Source organism: Oryzias melastigma, linkage group LG18 (assembly GCF_002922805.2).
Source record: "Oryzias melastigma strain HK-1 linkage group LG18, ASM292280v2, whole genome shotgun sequence".
In the NCBI taxonomy this organism is placed as follows: domain Eukaryota; kingdom Metazoa; phylum Chordata; class Actinopteri; order Beloniformes; family Adrianichthyidae; genus Oryzias; species Oryzias melastigma.
This window is the reverse complement of record NC_050529.1, coordinates 21,758,450-21,780,020: the sequence shown is the minus strand read 5'-3', so window position 1 is coordinate 21,780,020 and position 21,571 is coordinate 21,758,450. Positions and strand designations below refer to the sequence as shown.

Here is a 21,571-nt window from a genome sequence, read left to right as displayed (position 1 = left end):
ACAAAAACATACATACAATTTAAAAAGAAATAAGGGAAAAAAGAGGAGAAACACTACAGTACAGAATGATCATTCATGACAAACAGGAGACACCACACAATTCAGCTTCAAATGTCTGATTGTCAGGCTTGGTCTTTCTACACAGTAAAAACACAAACATGTGACATTCCTCATGGCTCAGCTTGACCACAGTGTGATCAGGTACCATTGCTTTAACAAACTTACAGTAAATTCCGCTAAAGCTTGTTTTGTTCTGAGGTCAGTTCATTGAGACATAGAGGCGCCTGCTGGAAGAAAGGGTCAAAAAGCAGTCCGCCACAGGAGAAAGAAAAACAAACCCTGGTAGTTTTGCAGATCACGACCGGAGCTGTATCAGACGGCTATTGCTTCTGAGTTTGGATCAAACCAGTCCCTGGATTAACAAATAATACGTCACGAGGAAGGAAAAGAGAGCGACAAACGGCGTTCTTTGACCGCAGTCAGGTAGCTGCAGAAGGAACTGGGTTTGCATAGAGCATTAACATCATCTTCCTGTTTCCACGATTCCTCAGCAATCCTGATTTGGAGCAGCTGGGTTGATTTTTAAATATTAAAAAGTGTTTTAAAATAAGAGATGCAACACTTTTATTCACCAAATGCTCCTTTCAAATGTGATGCCACGGCAGGACGTATCTATTTAGCATATTTGTGATCACATTGACTGTATAAGTTGACATACAGTCAATAGGGTTCACATCGGACAAGCAGGGACGGCCCTCTTCTTCTTCCACTGTTTACTAGCATTTCGTCTACCACATATAGTTGATTTGAAATGTTGAAGCATTCAAATCTCATGAACATTGCTCTATTTTTTTTCTTCTTTTTGTGCAGCTCTATTCCAATACTTAAAGACTTGGTGACATATAAACGGATGGTTCACACCGCACGCGGAAGTACTGCAAAGCGATGTGTGTGCGCGGTATTGGTACCCATTAACCTTCATTTCACACCAGACACGTATTTTCCTGGGACGGTCGATTATTTTATTTTATTTTATCTATTTATTTTTTTGCCATTACCAGAACCCAACCCCCAGCCCCCATCCCATGTCGGGTCACTACTTTGTTCCCCCTAGTAGCGGAGTTGCACATTGCAGCCATTTCTTTATATAACCATAACTTGCCAAAGTAATGGGCTAGAAACGTGCTTTTTTTTTTTTATCACGGCATCTTTATGTTTTTTTTATGACTGGGCAGGATTAAACCATCTAGCGGGCCACGTCCTGTTTGACACCACTGGTTTAGACACAAAGATATGATTGCATTTGTCAATCGCTGTGTTTTATTGTGAAAAATTTCTATATTTTTGAAAATTGATCAGATCTTTTGTGTGACGATCACCATACGGTGCGAGCCAGCCAGGGAGGACCGTGGAACTCCGCGTCTGGTGTAAACTAAACTATAGATTAACAAGGGCGCCGAATGGAAGAGGCCTTCATTCCGCGTCGCTTCGCTTCTGCATGCGGTGTGAATCTGACGTTATTCCAACCGGACACAGATTCAATTATTAATTTCTCCTTCATGATCAATTCTAAAACGGTTGGCACTTCCGTGAACTAGAAAGGACATCAACCATACGTCATTAACAAATCTGAGCCCCTGATTGGTCAAAGTTTGACCGGTTTTAACTTTAGCTCTGTAGGTCGAGCCCAAAAACGGTCTTAAAAAGTTGTGTAGCTCCACGAGAACGCAAGACTTTTGAACGTCAATAGAAAAGAGGAACGAGAGGGTTGGAGCGGAGTCGCTGTTTCCACCCGTTGATTGAAAGAAAGTGTTTACGACATTAGAAAGCCCCAGTATAATGCTTATTTAAGGATACGTTTCCAACGGCAGTATTGTTCTTAGCCGCCCGCAATCTTCCTTCAAACAAAATTCAAATGCTGTTCCACACCATGTACAAAAAGTGAAGCAAGAAAAAGTCGAGCTGCTGGATGACCTCTATTGTTGTTGCTTTTCTAGTTGTCGCACTAAAATTATGCAATGACACGCTAGCGGTCTGCACCACGCAAAACAAACCGCTCAATGGAAGCGAGGCTTAAGAGATCTGTAAAAAACTTCCATTACATTTGTTCTTGTGGCCTTCCAGACACTATTTGACATGATTTCTTATGTCCCAGGAGTATATAAAAGCATTGAGAACCGGGGCAGCTGCTGGCGGCCCTTTGATCAAACTGGTTCCTGATTTGCAGATGAAGAGGTCCTCCTTGGTACGTCGTGACCTCCAGCTTAGTGTTGGTTCATTTGGTGGAGAAAGTGTTCCACTTCTCTGTTTGGACAGTTTTTGCCAATGCTCAACTGATCCCTCTTGTGACAGTCTTTTTCTCTCAACACTTCTGGATTTTAGGTTGCAAAATTCCTTCAACTCAGAGGAGGAACTTTGAGTTTTTACCCTGGAGATCTTGAGTGAGACAGGAGTTCATCATGATGGTGATGTCTGAGAAGGTGACCAACTTTTAGTTTGAACAGATTTCACATCTTTCCTAAAAAGCAGTATTATTTACTTGATAGAAACCAAATCCTTTGTCATTTTGGTGTTTTCCCTTAAGGCTAAAGAAGCACATCTGGTTCTCCGTCCAGCATCTGACTACTGACAACCTGGGGTCACGCTCTGGTCCACGGCAGGAGGAAGAACACGATGACAATGAAGACGGAGAGGGCCAGGAGGAGGATGAGAGGAGCAGAGAGTGCTGACGACCACAAACGCTTCAGCTTGGAGCTCCCAGTGTCCTCCTCACGACTCTTCTGACCGTCGGCGTTTGGCTGACTGATGACCAGCGGCCTGACCTGAGACACGCTCTCCTGAAAGACAAAGACATTGGGTCACTTGGTACCTCTTAACTCCTGTTCCAGCCTTTTAGGTATTCAATGTTCAGTTCTTCCAGGAGATTCTTTGTTGCTTTTTTCATTTTTTTCAAAATTTTCACATATTAATTATTATATTTTTAAATATTGTGTTGCTCTCATTGAAAATTAAGGTGGCCCTGAAGGGTAACAACACAACACTTTAAGTTCACAGCACAACACTTTACGGTGACCCTAGAGGGTCACAACACTTCAAGTTCACAACACAATACAACTGTTGTATTGTGTTGTGAACTTGAAGTGGTGTGCTGTGACCCTGAAGTGTGATGTTAAAGTGTTGTGTTGTGACCCTAAAATATTGTGATCTTAAAGTGGTGTGCTGTGACCCTTAAGTGGTGTGTTGTGATCTTAAAGTCCTGTGACTCTAATATTCTTGTGTTGTGACCCTAAAGTGTCGAGTTGTGATGTTAGTCTTATGACCCTAAATTTTTGTGTTTTGACCTTAAAGTCTTGTGACCCTAAAGTGTTGTGCTGTGACCCTAGTGTTGTGTTGTTATCCTTCAGTGTCACCGTAGAAAATAAACAAATCACAAATTCGTATGTAAGAACTTTAACTAACAATGTTTCAGACTTTCAGGAACTCCACAGACATCATGTTCTTTCTGCTCATTTCAGTTTTTCAATCTATGATTAGAAATATATATTTCTGTTTTTTGTAATCTAGATATTTTTATTGTGAAATCTTTATCTTTGAATCTGTCTAAATTATCTTCTGCCTGTTCCGAGTTGGCCGTTTTCTCGTCCTTTGCTGCCCTCTTCTGTCTGTCCTTTCCTACTGCAGTTGTTGCAGGTTGTCTGGATTCTGATGCACCTGTAACCCATCAACTTACTATGATACTCCCACCACAACCTGAGGGTCTTTCACTTAAACTGTTGGTTTTAAAGCCGCTGGACTCGCTGTCAAATCTTCTGTTTCATGTTTCTTTGATCTGCAGCATCTTCTGCTGTCTTTACATCTGTCACTTGTGTTTTACAAATAAAAGCTCAAGTTTTAAACTAGCAGTTTTAAGAAAACTCAAACCCCCCCCCCCCAAAAAAAAAAATGTTTCAAAGGAAATTTGTAAAAATGATTAATTATGTAATACAATACTTTTTTTTTCCTTTTTTTTACACTTAACGCTTTAGTTTATAGTGTTTTTGATTATACTAAACACGATTAGCTTGCTAATATTTACTATAAAAGTCAGGTAAAAACAGTTTTCTTTTTGGATTATATGACTAATTAAATTTTATCTTCAATTTAATTTAAGTCTAAACTCTTGAAGTCGTCATTGTGGTACAGACCTCGTCTGTTTGGGGGCGTGGCATAAACCTGTTTGTCACAAATCTACACGCGAAAAAAAAAAAAAAAGTTAAAATGGCAAAGTTCACATTTAATGTGGTACAGGGGGACATTTTACTAAACATACTCAAATTTAATTGATTTAAAATAAATAAATAGTGAAAGAGAAATGAATGAGGTGAAATAACTGAAACCTGCAAGAATGGAATCTCAGAACTTCTGTTCTAGAGGGTCAAAAATAAAAAAAATGATGCATGTTTTTAGTTTTGTTATCAGTTCTTGTATTGCAAGTCATATAGTCATCACAATATGGATCACTAATATCACACATCGTAAGTTTTCCTAAAATAGACATTAAAAAATCCATCAGCAATAGAAAAAATGGTGAAGCCTCGAGCAACAAACAAACAAAAAAAATTTTCAATTCAAATTATTGGATTGTTTTTACCTCCAGGATGGTCCTGCTGTGAGATCGGTCAGGACTGAGGCGCAGGTTCCAGCGGTGTGATTTGTGGCTCCGCCCACCATCATCTTCACTCTCTGTGGTGTCTTGTCGCGCCACTTGGGGGCGCTTTCGTCTCCTTGAGCTGATCCGCTGGAGAGTTCCAGGTTTCTGCAGCCTGAAGCGAGCAGTCATGAGGACAGACGTTCAAACGCAGCAGCTCCTCGGAGCATCTGCGCAGCTCACCTGCAGTCAGTGTCCTCGATGTCTGCGTCTGCATCGCTGTCCCTCTGAGGCTCCGACAGCACGCCGTCCTCCTGACACACACACAACAGACACATCAAAAACACACACACAGGAAATACACACACATATATGAAAACACAGACGCACATGAAAAACACTGACACACACACACACTTCCATAAAAAATACACAGACACACACGCACAAACATGAAAAACACTAAAACACACACAAAGAAAACACACACTTACAGACATTTATAAAAACACACACACATAAAACATTCACAAACACAAAATACCCACATAAAAGACACACAGAGACGCACAAAACACACACATGAAAACACAAAAACCCACACAAAAAAGACAGACACAAAACACAGGCACATGAAAAACACACAAACACAAAATACCCACATAAAAACAAAGAAATACACATAAAACACACAGTTATGAAAAAACATACAACACACACACACACACATAAAAAACCCACATAAAAGAAAAACAGACATACAACACACACAAAAATACGAAAAAAGGATGCACAAAAACACTCACATGCTCATAAAACACACAAGTGAATCACCCCCACAAAACAAAAACACAAGCAAAATGCACACAGACACAAATGCAGAAACAAGACACACAATTGTAAAAACACACATAACATAGACACAGAAACAAAATACACACAAACACAGAAACAAAAGTATATACCAACAAAAAAACAGACAAAAGCAGACACTTAAAGAAGCAAGAATACACACAAAAACCAGAAACACAAACAAAAATGCACTCACATTAAAAAAACGCAAAGTCAATAAACATAAAAAAACCTGACCCAAAAATGCATAAACGTGAACAGAAACACACTCATATAAACACACGGAGACAAAGAACCACACACAGATGAATGTATGTTTCATTATAACTCAACTTCAGAACCACAGTGAGTCATCTCTGAGCTCTAATTCATGGTGTCGGTGTGTGTGGGAGTTTGATGTCACTTGTTTAAGTGTCACTGATGTGGCTTGTCTTTGATTTAACTCTGCTTCTGTACTGCAGCTCAGCTTCATGAACAAAACGCAGTATGAACGTGAATTTCAAACAAAGGTGCACTACTTTAATCAGCCAGGAGTCTGCTGAAAAAACAGTCAGGCTCCGTCTGTATAGAAGTACAAGCATAGGTGTTCTGATATATGATAGATTTGGCTTCATAGCATTCTGGTAGATCACAAACCACAATTAGTCATTTTTCCTCCACGGTCAATTTTGGTCAAAGTACAATCTGGTTTAACTTTCAACAAGCGTTCAATGGCTATATGTTTTTTACGTAGAGCCCAAAAATGGTCACAAAAAACACACAAAACAAAGACACACATAACACACACACAGGAAAAAACACAAGGACACAGAAAACATACATAAACATACACAGTTATGAAAAACATATAACACACACAAACATAAAAAACCACATAAAAGAAAAACAGACAATCAACATACACAAAAATATGAAAAAAGACACACAAAAACAAACACACCCACATAAACACACAAGTGAATCACCCTCATACACAAACACGGGCAAAACGCACACAGACACAAATGCACAAACAAGACACACATCGGTAAAAACACACATAATACACACACAGAAACAAGGTTTTGAACATGGAAGCCCAACAGGCGTTTACAGGCGTTCAAAGACTATTCATTGGAATTGGACGCCTGAACGCGTGTTGCCGAGGTCGGTGTGAACATAGCTTTAGTCTTCAGTTTTTAAAATCTCTTTAAGCTCAAGAGAGTTTTAGTGCACAAAGATGACAATTACATCTCCAACGACATGAGTTTACAGTCACGATAACCACTGAACCAATATAGTGTTATCTTCACAGATCTTTAACTTCTCAGTTAGATGGCTTTAGTCGTCATTCTGGGCGGTTTTCTTTAACCTCAAGCTCTCTTATAGGGTCCAGATGACCCCACCCTTGCATTGATGTGTTATCCCTCCCATGACAAAGGTGGACAAAGATTGTATGTCTGCCACGGACACCAGTGAAGATAAAAAATCCTTGAAAAATAAATTTCAGGACGCTGTCTTGTGGGGTCCAGATGACCCCACTTTTAATGTAAACATGCCTAGGGTAGCACAAGGATTACACCTCCTCCTGGATGTTACGTCTTTCTAGAACTACCAGAACACAAAAGGCTGCCCTGTAGCTAGACTTTGTTCCAAAGAGAGCAGGAGACATTTGAAGCTTTCTGAATCTGGTCTTCTAGTCAGCAAACTCACAGGAAGCAAACTCCTGAAGGTGTTTGAGATCATCAAAAGTAAACCTTCAGATCCTCTCTAAGGTTTCCAACGTGGACAAAGAGCACTACGGTCAGCTCCAACTCTACGAGTCAGACACCAGTCTCTGACTCATGTATCTCTGAAACCTCGTAATCAGAGCACCATTGATGACGATATTATCCTTTTTTTATCAGTAATATCATCTCAGCTGTGATGACTTCTTTATTTTGAGCTTATGAAAGGTCACCCGTCTGTTGTGTGGTGCGGATGAACACTGCCGTGATTCACATTTTTACCTCTGTGCCGTATCCCTCAGAGTACCTGGTTACCATGACTCGGTTCTTCCCACAGTGCCGGCACAGCAGCGTGTCCTGGGGGCAGACAGACAGTGATCCTCATTAGCTCTTTTTCACAGATGGAGATCTGATGCAGGAGGGCTGAGCTCACCGGTGTGGGCGTGGGTGCTTCTGAATGAAGTGTACAGGGACCGGCCTGGCACAGACACACTGCCTCCTCACAGCTCGCACCCACCTATGACAGGAAAGCACAACAGCTGACTTTCTCAAGCTGCTTTTGAGGTGAGTCAGCAGCAAACGAGCAGGGAAAGGCGCTAACTCCTATATTCATGGAACAAGGTGGATGAGCAGAATGTTTTTCCGGGTGTATTCAGATTGGAAACATTTGGTTCACCATTGTGCTCTCTTATGGGGTCCAGATGACCCCACCCTTACATTGAGGTGTTAGCCCTTCCTTGACAAAGGTGGACAAGACTTCATGTCTGTCATTGGACACCAGTAAAGATTGACAATCATTGAAAAAGAAGTTCAGCGCACTGTCTTGTGCGGTCCAGATGACCCCACTTTTAATGTAAACAAGCCTAGGAGAGCAGATGGGTAAAGAGAACCAGAGTTCGTTTCCCCCAATAATCTAAATACACCCAAGCGGTTCCTTGTCAAGGACCAGAAACCGCTCCCTGAACCATCTTTTGAGGTGATGTTTCAAATTGGACTCGAGTTTGCTCTGTTTCCTCAGATTAAATAGGCTACGGCCATGGTTTTATGTGATGTAACCAAAGAACCGCAGATAAACATGGCGCAGTGACGCAACAGCAAATCAATGAAATGTGGCTGAATGAATGCAGGTTCATTAAAACTACTTTTAACATTGTTTCTCACACTGTTTACCCCACAGCCTATGTCATAGACACTTATCAGCCTACCTTCATAGCTGTCGTCTTCTTAGTAACCACCTCGCAGCAAGTAAAAAGTGTTGAACCTGACACTGATGTTCAAAATTGGTCAACGAAATATAAAGTTTGAATAAGTGAACTATTATGACAAGGATTGCAAAGCATAGGACCTTCCGTTATTCTTTCTCTCATTGCTGTGCCCCGCTCCAATAATTCCTAGCCAATAACTCAAGAGATCTTTAGTCACATTGCTTTGTTTACAAGCTTTGGTTCAAAAAAGACACATCAGGTTGAAAGAGTCAGTTCTTGACCAAATTAGGTGGACTTGGTTGGGACCAACAAATTTTTCCAGTGCGAACATAACCTAAAAATCGGTAGAAATTTGTCTCTAGGTTGTGGGCGCTGAGTAAGCCTGCACTCATTTCCCATCATATTTTCATTTACACTCTCTCCCGCTAGCTTACAGCCTCTCACAATCCTAACCTAGCATTATTAAAGCAACAAAAATGGTGGCAATATTGGAGCTATCCAGTCGTACAGTTTTGAGGCAGATGCAATGCAGACAAGGAAAACAAAGACGTACATGGATCTATCTACAAATGGATGCATAAGAATGGGGTGGAGCAGTCATCTTATGGCCCTCTAATTGTTGCACCTGTGTCAAGTCGTCATTTTTTGACATTCAAAGGTCCCCAACCCTTGGGACGTGGTACCAGGGCGGTACCAGGGGCAGTACCAAGGGCAATCCCCAGATGCAGTACCGGATGTGCACTGGTCCTCGGGACTAGAGGTGTGTATTGGCCAGAGTCTGGTGGTACAATATGTAGTGTGATACACATCTTGTGACACGATGCATATTGCATTATATATATATATATATATATATACACTGTATACATACATATTCCAAGACTGTACCAGAACAATTGTTCTCTTTCTTAAATAACTAAGTCATACAAAGTAATATATGCCTCATAACAACAAAAACCGCAAGGCTAACTAAACCAATGAGACTGAACATTTGACCTAAAATGGTTCTAGCAAGATTGTTGTTCTGGTGTGGTGTAGAGTTTCTCAAAGTGTGCTGTGCTGCCAACTAGCAGTCAGGGGTTTGGCTGGAAAACAAAAGTAAGATGCTGAAGGATAGTCATAAATATTTAATGAAATATTGTCTTGTCAGCATTTTAAATCGATACAAGGATCGCCAAATGAAATATCGCGATATATCACCACATTGATTCTTCTCTACACCCCTATTTGGGACGCACTCTAACCTTAACCCAGTACTGGTTCCTGTCCGTCTGGTTTGTGTTCGAGTCCGGTATCGCATCTGGTCCGGTGTCAGATTTGGGAACCGGTACCAGGTTTGGTGACCGGTGCACCCCAGATTTTTGTACTGGGCTAGTCCTGGTTTGTGGCCCGGAGGTTGGAGACTCATGACTTAATAGGAATAGCCAGTACGTCAAAAAACGAGGTGGGGACACCCAGAATGTCAAAAAGTGAAGCGGAGGGGTCCTTAACTTGGGAGTGGGAATCTGTTGACGTAAGCTACAGGCTTTTCCCAACACAATTTTTTTGTCTGCTGGTGACTCAAGGATTTGAATAAAGAAATACTCAGCAATGCAATTTTGAATTTATTTTTTGTCCTCTATCATCAGAAAAATGCCACAAGAACATGTTAAAAAGATCAAAAACAAGATATTTATTGGAGTGGGTCTTAAAAAAAAAGCTGAGAAACTGAAGAAATTCAAAGATTTTCAGAGCCAATCATAACTGGGTGTCATTATCAAAGAGGGAAGATCTAAATCTGCTTTCAAACCGCTGAACTCTGGGGTCGATTCCCTTTAAAACAGCCTCACCTCATCGTCGTGGTCGGACGTCTGTGCGGAGGTGCAGGGTCCGTGGGAGCCGGACTCCCCCCGCAGCATGACCTCTGCCCGCGCGGGCTCACGCGGATCTGCGGGGACAGAAGCAGCAGCTGTCATCTCTCGCTCGTCCGTCCCTCATTCTGTGATCTCTCTACTCATCAAAGGGGGCTTTTCTGGGTCACGTGACTCTTTGATCGTTCCTGCTCCTGAGTTTGAATCGGAGCTCCGCGAGAGACAAGAAGAAGGGAAAAGGATGCCGGGATGATTCACGCAGCCTCACTGCATCGTAACACCCGCACTCCCGTTACGTAACACTGACGGCAGTCAGAATGTTATATCAAAGCGCGAAAAGCGGTTGGCGGATCTCCCCCCACACACAGGATTAAAGTTTGATGATTTATTCCCTCCAATCAGAATGTAAACAGTCAGACATGGATGAGAGCCCGGATGAGGATGAAAGCAGCCGACCTGCAGAGCATCCCGTCCGGCAGCGGAGCGCGGAGCCGCGGATCTACGGCAGCCGGAGCTCGCGCCGCGCGCGGATCTTTGACATCCTCCGCGTGATGTCAGCCAGCATGACGTCAGGAGGTCAGGGCGCGCGCTCACTCAGCCCGCACATCAAAACAAGGGGGGCGCGCGAGCGGCAGGAAGCGGGGTTCCCATGTGGTTTTTCAAAGTAAAAGTCCATCCTCGAGGCTCCGATTCACTGACCAAAAAATTGATAGACATCTTCAGCCAAAATGTCAACCAGTGTGACTCAGAGATAAATGATACTTCACAGTGCAACTGAAGTTTTCCAGATTCCAAGATAATCAAATATAAACTAAACATAAACAAACAAGTAAACAATAATTAATGTCAAATTCATTCAAATTTTAGTTTCATAAACTTCGGCCCACTGCTTTTTTTGCACTTTAAAATAATACAAAGGGAACAATATTATAGCATTCTACTGTATGGTCACATGCCTTTGCTAAATACAAAGTGTTTCCACAGATTGTTCCGTAATGATTCATCATTTTTTGCTGCATCACATGTGATGTCTGCTGTGATGGAATGTCATTTTTACGTAATTCCAAGTCTCATTTTATTGTTTAAAAATGCACAACATGTATGCTTTTTGGCAACTAAGCATTTATTTATAAATTTAGCTTTTAAATATTACAATAATTGAACTACAACAGTGGCTATATGTTCCTATATATAACAGTAATAACTGATTTTGCTTTTGACAGCAGCACACACTAGTTCGTTTCAAAATAAAACCCACCCTGTATCAAAAAAGGTGGAGCTTTACTTAAATGAAAAATGCAAGGCAGTCAAGCATGATATTTTTTTCACATTAGGATTTTGCCGTGTTTTTTTTTACTTTAAATCTCAAAATTAAACAATATTTTAGTAGAATCTAATAATAATAAAAAAAAAACTTAAAGCATTTAGAATCACCTGTGCTTTTTATCAAAAACACGCAGCTCCAAATCATTTACAATCATTTTAGAACTTTTAGCATTTTAGTGTAATTTAGTAAAAGTAAAAATAAAACTTTAGAGCTTTTATTTGATTAACTATAAATTAAAAATACATATTTAAAGAAGATTTCTAAAGAATTTCTGAGAGTGAATTAATTTTAATTTTTTTTTTTGCTTGGATGTTTGATATGTTAAAAATCTAAGCAGGAATGTTGAAACTTAACTAGCTAATCTCTTATTTAATCTTTAGCATTTTTCTTTAAAGCTAAAGAGCCACAATAAAGGGAGAAAAGGGCCTCATGTGGCTCTGGAGCCACAGGTTGCAGACCCCCTAAAACTAGGACTATGTCCAAAGTCTATTTAGTCTTTAGTTGTTGCTGCTGGAGGACCCAGATTGAAACAGAAAAGGCGTTTCTGCAGGTTAAAGAGGCGTCTCGCTGACCTCCCTAAATCTAGCTGCACTTTAGTGTCTATTTTCCAAGAGTAACTCTGTTGATAAATAAATCATTTCTAACGTTGCAGAAAAAGTTTTTTGGTTTTTTGGCTAAAGGAGTCCGGTCCGTGCTGCAGAAAGCAATGCCACTGAGAAGGAGATAAAGAGTAATTAGGAGGGGCCTAATGGATGCTCATTAGTGCCGCACGTGGACCGTGCAAATTGCGCCAGAACGCCCAACGCTGTGAGTTTAACAGACCCCTCAGGACCAACGGTGGAGTTCTTAAAACACTTGTTTGGAGCACTAAATTTGTCCTTTCATTCAGTTTGTGATTTAAAAGCATTTTGAGAATGCAGAACTTATCATGAAATAACCTCACCACATATTAAAAATAGCTTAAGGCGCAAGTTTCTTCTGAAACGGTGTTGACAAGAAGTTGTTCTTCAGAGCAGAGGCTGCTGACATGTCACCCACAAAGCTTCGGTTATTCATCCTGGATTATGTGGAAGGAGGAGGAGAGGAGCAGGAGGAGGCGAGTCAGAGATCTTCAGCAGTAGATAAAAAGGTTTGTGTAAACAGCACTGGCAATACATGAAAGGAGATGCAGCTGGATAAGAAAATGAAGGGAAAGGGTGCAACTCAAATAAATCTCTGCTGGACCTCTGACTGACTGACTGTCCAGAAGGACGGAGGGAAGTGGAAGTTAAAGGAGACCAGGAGAGGCTTCAGCAGGAGTATCTGAGGACTCCTTCTCCATCCCTCATGTTTTCTGTTGCCCAAAAATGACAACAGTAGACGCTGGGACTGGACGCTGCTTCGGAGCCACGCAGCAATTACAGGCTGAGGTGCGGAGAGGAGAGCCAGAGGAGGCTGTCGGAGTGTGATTTGGGTTTGTGAGCTATGCGCCTCTGTGGTGCACAGGAGCTCCCGCGTATGTTCAGATGGATTCCCATTGTCCCTGAGGTGGGAGCCGAATGCAGCGATAGGAAACACGGGGAGCAACGGGATCCTTTTTGAAAGAGGTCGGATCCTTCGTCAGGATGGGGAACCATCTCTCAGGTGGTTTGTACCACTGATTCATTCTTTTTCAGACTGATGACTTTGAGGATTCAATGAAAGACTCGGATCTAAGTAAGGACTTGACCTGGGGGTCAGATCAATCCTGGGATTCGGTCATCAAATCGGCAACACGGCTTTGCCTCAATACTTTAGATTTTTCCGACTTGTTGGATGAAGACGACAGTGGGGAAGAAGATGCAACCAGTACAAGGAATGCGCCAACAAGTCCACAAGGCCCCCAGGAACATCCTCCACCTCCTCCTCCACCTCCTCCTCTTCCTCCACCTCCACCACCTCTCACTGCCCCTCCCCTGCCCTCAGCTCAGACTGAAGGTACGGTCACTAAAAGTCGCACCTTGAAGCTCCACTGGAAGGAACTTCCCAATCTGGCTCCTCTTCCCAGAATGACACGCTTTGGAATGCAGACAATCTGGGCGGAGCTTGAGCCGGTACACTTGGACACAAGTCTTCTGGGAATCCTGTTCAAATCCAAGACCTGCGGCACCGGTTCTAAGGTGGTTTCTGGACGGCAGGTGAGAGTTATCAGGATGCTGCTTCTCTCTGAATGACAAATTATTCCTTTGGTTTCTGCTCAAGAGTTTGAATTTTTAAGCAGAAATTTTAAATCATATGGCTTAAGAATTGAATCCAAATATTAAAATTACATTCTCATCATGTGAATAAAAAATGTGCCTTCAGAGGTCCCGAGGTCAATTGAGTTTGAGAACCCTGGTTTAAGCTGTTTGCTGCACAGTGACAGCATGAGCTCCTGGTCTTACCCACTTTCCACACGTCTATTAGATATCTAAATCATGGCTATTTCAAAGCTAAAAGCTATAGTTACGCATTATCCATCTGAAAGACACACATTTATAGAGCTCTACTGCATATCGCAGTTTAGATCTCTAGATAAACTTTCCCACAGCTAAGTGCGTCACAGTCCCCTCATGCCTTGCACATTGTAAATACACCTTTTGGGTAGTTTCCTTCCACCGGACACATGATGTCTATTAGTCATTTAATAGACATCTGCAATAGATGTATATTAGATAGCTAATTCGGATCTACAGTAGATGTCTACTAGATAAGTAGCAACTATGTTTTACTCATTACTAAAAGGCCGATAAGGTGTTGATGTGTTCGGACTCTGTTTCATGATCCTGTCCCCTCTGCGTAAAAGCAGCCCTCTGTCTCAGTTCTGGGAATGAAACGAAGCAACATCATAACCATCGCCCTGAGCAGCCTTCCATCCCCTCGGTTGCTCCCCCCTGCCATTTACGCCATGGACAGCAGCGTTCTGGATAGGGAGGATGTTCAGGTGTGGACCTGCCCTCCTTTCCATCCTCTAAATCTGAATTTTCTCCCAATTTTGGTTTCAAATTTCCAACCGTTTTCCTTTGAAACAGCGTCTTCGAGCTCTGATCCCCACAGAGGAGGAACTCAGCCTGATAAAGGAGGCCAAGGCCCAGAACCCCCACGCTCCGCTGGCCCAGGCTGAGCTCTGCTTACTGACTCTGGGGGAAATCCCTCACTTGAGCACCAGGCTGGAGCTGTGGGCCTTCGCTCTGGACTACGACTCCTTAGAGAAGGTGGGTGACAATGGCTCAGAAGACCTACCACCACGCCACTGCAGTTTATCGTCACCCCCTGCAGGCTAAAAATAGAACATGAATGTGATGGCTCAACATTTGTTCATGAGTCGTCACTTTGTCCTCTAATGAGTCCTTTCCCACAACAGGAAATCGCTGAGCCTCTCTTCCATCTGAAGTTGGCCATGGAGCAGCTGGCAGCCAGCCAGACCTTCAGATATATTCTCGCCACGGTGCTCACCATCGGAAACTTTCTCAATGGTTGTAAGGTGGGTGACCATTCTTCCGTTTTGCTGCACGCTCCTTCTATGCTTTAATGTTTACCAGAACATTTTACCACCTCAGGCTCGTGGCTTTGAACTGAGTTACCTGAGCAAGCTGTCTCAGGTGAGGGACACGCACACCCGCCAACCCTTGCTGCACCACGTCTGTGTGCTCCTGCTGCAGCTCCGCCCCGACTCCTCTGACCTCCACTCAGACATCGCTGCTGTGACCAAAGCCGCTAAGGTGGGTGGTCGGTCCTGTGACTGTCATTTTAAGTATTAAAACAGACATGCAACCTTTTGTTTCTAATAGTGAACGGCTGGAGAAATCTCTGGGACTGACTTTGCCTCAAAGACTGCAGCTTTACACCTACACTTCTACATAGTTACTGATCATAACACAAAGATTTTATAGATGGATGGATTTAGTCACAACCCTCCACCAACTCATTTGAACCAATAATATCCAACTGGTCCTGAGTGTGTACGTCTTCTGTCCATCCACAGGGTGTCAGTATGCCTTCATCTCATTGATTTATTCACCAATTCATGAAAAAGGAAGGGCTTGTAGAAACATTTTGAAAAACTAAAAGTGTATTCTAATATTTGGATTGTGGTCTGACTTTGGGTCACAATTTAGTCTGTAGTTTGTCTTATGTATTGGTCATATGTAACTAACATCATATCTTTCTTTGGGGGATTCCAAACTGGCACGTTTAGCGGTACAGATTTTGTAAGCGGACCTAAGTCAAAAACTGAACACACCCCAGGCTTTGTTCCTAAATGCGTGCACAAAATGGTAGTAAATCAGGATAAATGGAGATGAAGGTCACCAAAACCAAAAGCTAAAACTACCACAAGAACTTAAAGGAAAGGAGCAGAATACTATGGTGAGAGCAGTTATGTTGTTAGTTTAGAGACTCTGAGAAAGAGACAGGAGGCAGAGCTGGAGGCAGCAGAGATGAAGATCTGGAAGTTCTTTTTGGGAGTGACCAAGATGGGATTATGTTGGTAGAAGGATGCTGAGGTCGGAGATGCTAAGAAAGAGGCCAAGAGGAAGACCAAAGAGGAAGTTTATGGATGTGGACAAGAAGGAGGTGGAGGTGGTTGGTGTGAGCGACGAGAATACAGAGGATAGAAAGTGATGGAGGTGGATGACTTATTCACCAACACCTTCTCACTCCCAACTCTTCATATGGATCTATGGTTCGGGCCCCTTCCGAGTCACTTTTTGACGCTTTGAGTGTCCCCAGCTCGTTGTTTTTTGACGTACTGGCTGTTCCCATTAAATCAGGGGTCCCCAACCTCCAGGCGGCAAACCCGTACCGGTCCAAGCGCCGCATGGTACCAGGTTACAGGTGCTAACCAGGGGTCCTTTACCCTCGGGACGTGATACCGGTATCTAAACCTAATACCCTAAACCTGTACAACATCCAGTATCTGTGTCTGATACAGCCAGCACTTTAAAAAATGAAGAGCCAGCACGTCAAAAAATGACGAGGTGAGGACACCCAAAACGTCAAAAAGTGACACGGAGAGGGCCCAGACCATATATGACAAGTTGGAAGTGAGAATGTGTAGGATTCACTGTGGGAACCCCCTAAAACGAGCAGCCAAAAAGCAATAGAAGATATATTTGCCAGCACAGATACTACACATGCCGGTTTTTGCCCTCCCTGTCAATTTAAACATGTCATTACTTGCCAATCTAAATGTAAAAGCTTTGGCTGGGTGTAGGACTGGCACGCAGAAAGCCAAGGTTCACTTCCAAGGGGGCGCGACAAGATTAATCCACTGTGGGCCCTTAGGCAAGACCCTTAGGCAAGGGGGACCCTATGCCAATCCCCAGCCTGGATAAAATACGGGTTTTGTCAGGAAGGACATCTGGCGTAAAAAATCTCTGCCAAACCACCTGTGCAAATCAGTGAAAGCCGCATTCACTAAGAACATGCTGATGCAATGATGAAGTCAAGCCAATAGATTTCAATGCTTCAAATGCTTCACAACACTGAACCTTTTCAACACAATTGATTCATATTGATTGAATGGTTTAGAAAGCTTTGGTTTCCTTATCACTACCAATGACAGAACAAACGTAATCACAGCAACCAAATAAACCAAACATTGGGATCACAGGTAACCTGGTACAGAACTAATGATGTGCTGCGAGGAAGTCCTCAGTTGTGTTCAAGGTTGGGCTAGAACAATCATACCAGACTAACTAAAACAACTTTGAGTTTAAAAGCTCTCAGTTAAAGTCTGCCTCATCCATGTTACGTCAGGGAGGCCTATAGTCTATTGCACTGATAAACATCAAAAGCCTGGCACAGATTGAGGAAGAGGAAACATGACACTCAGCAACCCATGAAAACATCTGGTTCTCACAATGCTGTTGCCTTGATAACCTGTGACATCAAAATACACCGCAATCCACAAAACTCAACCTTATCTCCACAGTATGACTACGCTCAGGTTCAGTCCAGCTTCACTCAGCTAGAAGCTATGTGCAAAGCATCATGGGAGCAGCTAAAGATACTTGAGAGGGCTGAAGATAAACGGAAAGGAGGAAAGATGGACAGAAGTAAAGGTGGAAATGAGGAGGTTTCCGTGAACTCCCTGCGACATAGACTGCCCAAGATTTTGAAAGACTGTGAAGAAAGGCTTAAGGTCCTGAGAGCCGTCCATCGTCGGGTTATCAACAGGTGTGGTGAACAAGAACAGCAGATCCACCTAAAAGGGTTTTCTGAAGGGGACTCACTGTGCTACCATCTGTTCTTCAAGGTTCCACTCTTTCCTTCTATTCCTGGGATACTCTCACTCCATGGTGAGGGACACCAAAGCCGAGGACTTCTGCAGAACCATCAGCAACTTTTCTCTAGAGTACAGAAACGCACGGCAGACCATCATCCTGCAGAGAGAACGGGAGCAGCAGAGGGCAGTGGCTGGAAGCCCCGCCCCAGGCACACCTGTGGGCAGGAGGAAGTGTCAGCAGGTGCCATTACAGGTGCTAAATGCTTTTAAGTTGATATCTTTGACTAAAATTGGAGGGGGTAGGGATTTGTATTAAACCTTCTTTTTACCAATGTAGGATAGCGATGAGCAGTGCAGGTTAGAGAAAGTGCTGAGAACCCCAGAGTCGGGCTCCAGAGTGGACATCACTGTACCACAAAGCCGCAGGAGAATAGGTGACCGCAAAGGTATTTTTTTCCACACCTTTAAAGTTATTTCTTGTGTGCACAAACCATTCCTCCATGCCTTATCCATAACTTGTTCTTTTCATTTCAGGAGTAAATTCACGGAAAATGACCTGGTGACCCTATGACATATTTTTCTTTAACTGTTGTAGCTCTTTGTTTTGGATCAGACCGAGGTTTCCAAGGTTGGAAATATGTTGCACTGTCAACAAGTAAGTTCAAGAACTGCAAGACCCATTAATTTCTGTTCAGTTGATATAGAATTTTTACTATGGGTTTGGACATTTGCTTATGCTTAGCTCTACAGGAGCTGAAGCTAATTTCAAATGTATATGATGATTAAATCATGCAGAAAATAAAAGACTGTGAGTTTTTACAGAAATTTGGGTTTACAGATTCCTAAAGTGACTATATCACCTGTTGGTAGTCCCACTCCAACTATCTTTTAATCTATTTGAAAAACATTCCTGGTGGTCTTTTAATTATGATTTTGGTGGTTTTAATCAAAATCAAAAGTCCTTTTCTATAATTTTTGCAGAGCACCAGCATCCACATTCCTCAGAAATTTGCCTCTTAATTGTGGCCGGAATTGGCGCGGAGTAAGCTCACCACCCATTTCCCATCATCCATCTGTTTACACGCTCTCCTGGTAACTTACAGCCCCTTACAACCCTAACATAACATTGGCGGTGCAACAAAAATGACAAGAGATATTGGAGCTATCCAGTCATACTGTTTTGAGTCTGGAAAACAAAGACTTTACAACTTAAATAAAGAAATACTTAAAACTGCAATTTGAATTTGTAATTCTTTACCTATGTTCTCCATCATCAAAAAGATGCCCCAAAATCTTGTAAAAAACTAAATTTTGATAGAAGTGGACCATCAACACCACAAAGCTAGATTTTCTCAGTCATATTTGCTTGAATAAATCTTAAACAGCTGGGCCAAATAATCCTGCAAGATTCCACACTTGGATGGACTTCTAAGATTTTTCAGTACTAATCTGAGTTGCTTAATTTTTACAGACACTCTCTAGATTGAGTACTTCTCTCATTTATAGTTTGTTTCTTCTTCTTCCTCTTCTTTGGCTTTTTCATTTTCATATTAAAAATACTTCACACAAGGGAATACTATTTTTTTGACTTGGAAATTTTATTTTGACTTCCTGACTTGACATCTAACCTAAATTACTCTTAATGTTCACATATTACTCTGTCCTATAGTAGTTATTTCAGCCATTAGTCATTTTCCCTTTTCTCACTCTCAGGTTGACCCAGGTTAGATTCTACTTGAGTTCTCTTTTTTCTTTTTAAGTTTTGGCCTCAAAGCTGTGAAATAAAAGAAAATGTGTCAGAAAATGTCACAGTGAAAACTTTTGTTTTTACAAAATGTCCCAGTTATTGCTAAAATGCTATAGCAGCAATAAACATTAAGAAAATGTAAACATCCTAATGGGAAAAAAATGCTACGAGCACACATAAACAAATGGACATTCGCGACATGTCGCTGTGTCAGGACGGCGACGGATGTTGTCATGTTATAAAGTGGCAGTCATCTCAGCCAATCATAGCAGAGCCTTTCCGGGCGTAGTGGTAGAGGAAGTCCAATCAGCGGAGGTGGGCGGCGCTTACCCTTTCAGCCTGTGAATCTGCGCCATTTCGTGTCCAGCGGTAGCTTGAAGGTGATCGTTGGAGCAGCGGGAGAGGACGGGAGGGAATCCACGTTCCCCAGAAATAAAAAAAACCCCGCCTCACATCTCATTTTTAGTCTTTTACTCCTGGTGAGTATTTTTTGGACATTTTTGGGCATTTTTCTGGCTCTGAAGCAACCGGGAAACGTTTTTGTTTTCATTTTTGTGGCATTTTTTCCTTGTTGGTTTTCCCCACGCAGCTTTTCGCGGCGTACATTTTGTGTTATCTGCGGAGAAACGGGCCTTTCTGACGCATTTTCTGCATCATTTTGATCGGTTTTTACCACAAAGGCCTGATTGAGACCCGTATTTTTCAGATTGACGTAACCATATCGCGTTTTTGCACAAAATCAAGTATTGATTTCATGGACAAATATGATTCTGAGTGTTTTTATTTTTCATACTCAGTGATTCAAAGGCCAGGCTCTACGTTTTCTCTTTTTGTTTTGAATTTTTAAGCTGTGCATTTGCGTTTTCAGCTGTATTTTCAGACTTTTCATTGAGGTTTACCAAGGTTCTTTGCAATCTCCATGTCTTCTTGTTGTTGTGTGAGCTACAAACATTCAACTACGTCTTTTTTTTTTGCACATATATATTTTTATTTTTTGTCACTTCTACAGATACGTTATCAATCTGTAGAGTTTGTATCTATAATATTTTAGATTTTATTATTATTATTATTATTATTTCATTTAAGGAGAAAATTGAAGTTGCCTGAAACAGGAAGTTGGACTCCTAGAGGATGCTGGGATGCTGCGCATGTCTGCAGCAGATCTTTCAACAAAATGTTTTACCTTAAATTAACTGTTTTAGTATACAAAATACAAATAATGATAGGCCAAAAAATGAGCAAAATAATAAGACTAAGACGAGGAAAACCGCTCTTAAATGTTGTGTAAGTTTAATTTTTATATGGCATTTTTTAATTATATTACAAAACAACTATTTTCTCATAAGAATAGATTTGTTTCGTCCTCTTTGCCTTTCTGCTTCAATACCAAGTTAATGAGCTTCTTTTTCATCTACTTTATTTTGGTTTTTTTAAGGTGAGCGTTAGAGCACATTTTTAAACTATAAAAAAAAAATCAAAAAATTAGAATTTTTGATGTTGGCATCTTATTTTTCAGAACAACCCTTTTCTCCATCTGTTTTGCCTCTCTGTCTTAATTCCAAAATTATGAAATTTTGGTTTTTCTACTACATTTAGAGCACATTTTTAAACTATAACATGACAAAATTATATTTAAAAAAGAGTTAGTGTTTTATACCTAAAAATGACATTTTCGCTGCTACGCTTTAATTAAAAAACTATGAACTTTTAATTTTGCAACTGTATTTTTTTAGGCTAACTATAGAGCAAATTTTTTCAACTATAATATAACAAAATACACTTTTTGAATTATTATAGTTAGCATTTTATCCTTAAAAATTACTTTTGTCTGTCATTCTTACCGCTAAGCTTCAATTCCATGTTGAAAAACGTAGTTTTTTTCATCTGCATTGTTTTTTTGTTTTGTTTTTTTTTCCCGGAAATGAATCGATTTCTAATGAATTTTAAGAAAATTCAGTGTTTTGCTCACACATCTGTTTAAGAAATTTGTTTTCCGTGAAACCATTTTTGAAATCTAATATGGCTTTTTTG

At 41.4% G+C, this 21,571-nt stretch overlaps 3 protein-coding genes across 8 annotated transcripts in view; 2 read left to right on the top strand and 1 right to left on the bottom strand.

The window, feature by feature from the left end:
- Positions 1 to 847: 847 nt before the first annotated feature.
- On the bottom strand, positions 848 to 10,949 carry si:ch211-63p21.1. Of its 2 annotated transcripts, XM_024288726.2 has the most exons (7): positions 10,697 to 10,949; positions 10,220 to 10,317; positions 7,619 to 7,702; positions 7,468 to 7,542; positions 4,871 to 4,941; positions 4,631 to 4,802; positions 848 to 2,837 (listed from the first exon to the last, which is right to left on the bottom strand). In XM_024288726.2, the coding sequence occupies exons 2-7, from the start codon at positions 10,286 to 10,288 to the stop codon at positions 2,640 to 2,642; spliced, it is 669 nt and encodes a 222-aa protein (XP_024144494.1). In that variant the 5' UTR covers positions 10,289 to 10,317; positions 10,697 to 10,949; the 3' UTR covers positions 848 to 2,639. The 2 variants fall into 2 exon arrangements, with proteins under 2 accessions (XP_024144494.1, XP_024144493.1); XM_024288725.2 differs by lacking the exon at positions 10,697 to 10,949 and having other exon boundaries at positions 10,220 to 10,690.
- Positions 10,950 to 11,646: 697 nt separating this feature from the next.
- si:ch211-63p21.2 (FH1/FH2 domain-containing protein 3) lies at positions 11,647 to 18,947 on the top strand. Of its 3 annotated transcripts, XM_036216932.1 has the most exons (10): positions 13,415 to 13,523; positions 13,594 to 13,723; positions 14,371 to 14,508; positions 14,597 to 14,779; positions 14,929 to 15,048; positions 15,125 to 15,286; positions 17,500 to 17,744; positions 17,824 to 18,046; positions 18,131 to 18,239; positions 18,328 to 18,947. In XM_036216932.1, exons 2-10 carry the CDS (start codon positions 13,595 to 13,597, stop codon positions 18,354 to 18,356), a joined length of 1,338 nt encoding a protein of 445 aa, XP_036072825.1. In that variant the 5' UTR covers positions 13,415 to 13,523; position 13,594; the 3' UTR covers positions 18,357 to 18,947. The 3 variants fall into 3 exon arrangements, with proteins under 3 accessions (XP_024144492.1, XP_036072824.1, XP_036072825.1); XM_024288724.2 differs by having other exon boundaries at positions 11,647 to 13,723; XM_036216931.1 differs by having other exon boundaries at positions 11,648 to 13,723; positions 14,374 to 14,508.
- A 920-nt stretch (positions 18,948 to 19,867) lies between these two features.
- hnrnpc (heterogeneous nuclear ribonucleoprotein C) overlaps positions 19,868 to 21,571 on the top strand; it is a 7,638-nt gene continuing 5,934 nt past the window's right edge. Inside the window, exon 1 of one of the 3 annotated variants that reach the window (XM_024288379.2) lies at positions 19,868 to 20,019. The gene's annotated coding sequence lies outside the window, so the exon portion shown is untranslated. The remainder of the gene's footprint in view (positions 20,020 to 21,571) is intronic. The other 2 variants (XM_024288381.2, XM_024288382.2) reach the window with 2 other exon arrangements.

Excerpts from the sequence above, each read along its gene's own strand:
- si:ch211-63p21.1 (XM_024288725.2), bottom strand. The coding sequence starts at position 10,345 with ATGACAGCTGCTGCTTCTGTCCCCGCAGATCCGCGTGAGCCCGCGCGG. Across the intron at positions 7,543-7,618 it reads AAGCACCCACGCCCACACCG|GACACGCTGCTGTGCCGGCA; the intron begins GTGAGCTCAGCC and ends GTCTGCCCCCAG. Across the intron at positions 4,803-4,870 it reads ATCGAGGACACTGACTGCAG|GCTGCAGAAACCTGGAACTC; the intron begins GTGAGCTGCGCA and ends TGCTCGCTTCAG.
- si:ch211-63p21.2 (XM_024288724.2), top strand. The coding sequence starts at position 13,244 with ATGAAAGACTCGGATCTAAGTAAGGACTTGACCTGGGGGTCAGATCAA. Across the intron at positions 14,780-14,928 it reads ACTACGACTCCTTAGAGAAG|GAAATCGCTGAGCCTCTCTT; the intron begins GTGGGTGACAAT and ends TTCCCACAACAG. Across the intron at positions 15,287-17,499 it reads CTGTGACCAAAGCCGCTAAG|TATGACTACGCTCAGGTTCA; the intron begins GTGGGTGGTCGG and ends TTATCTCCACAG.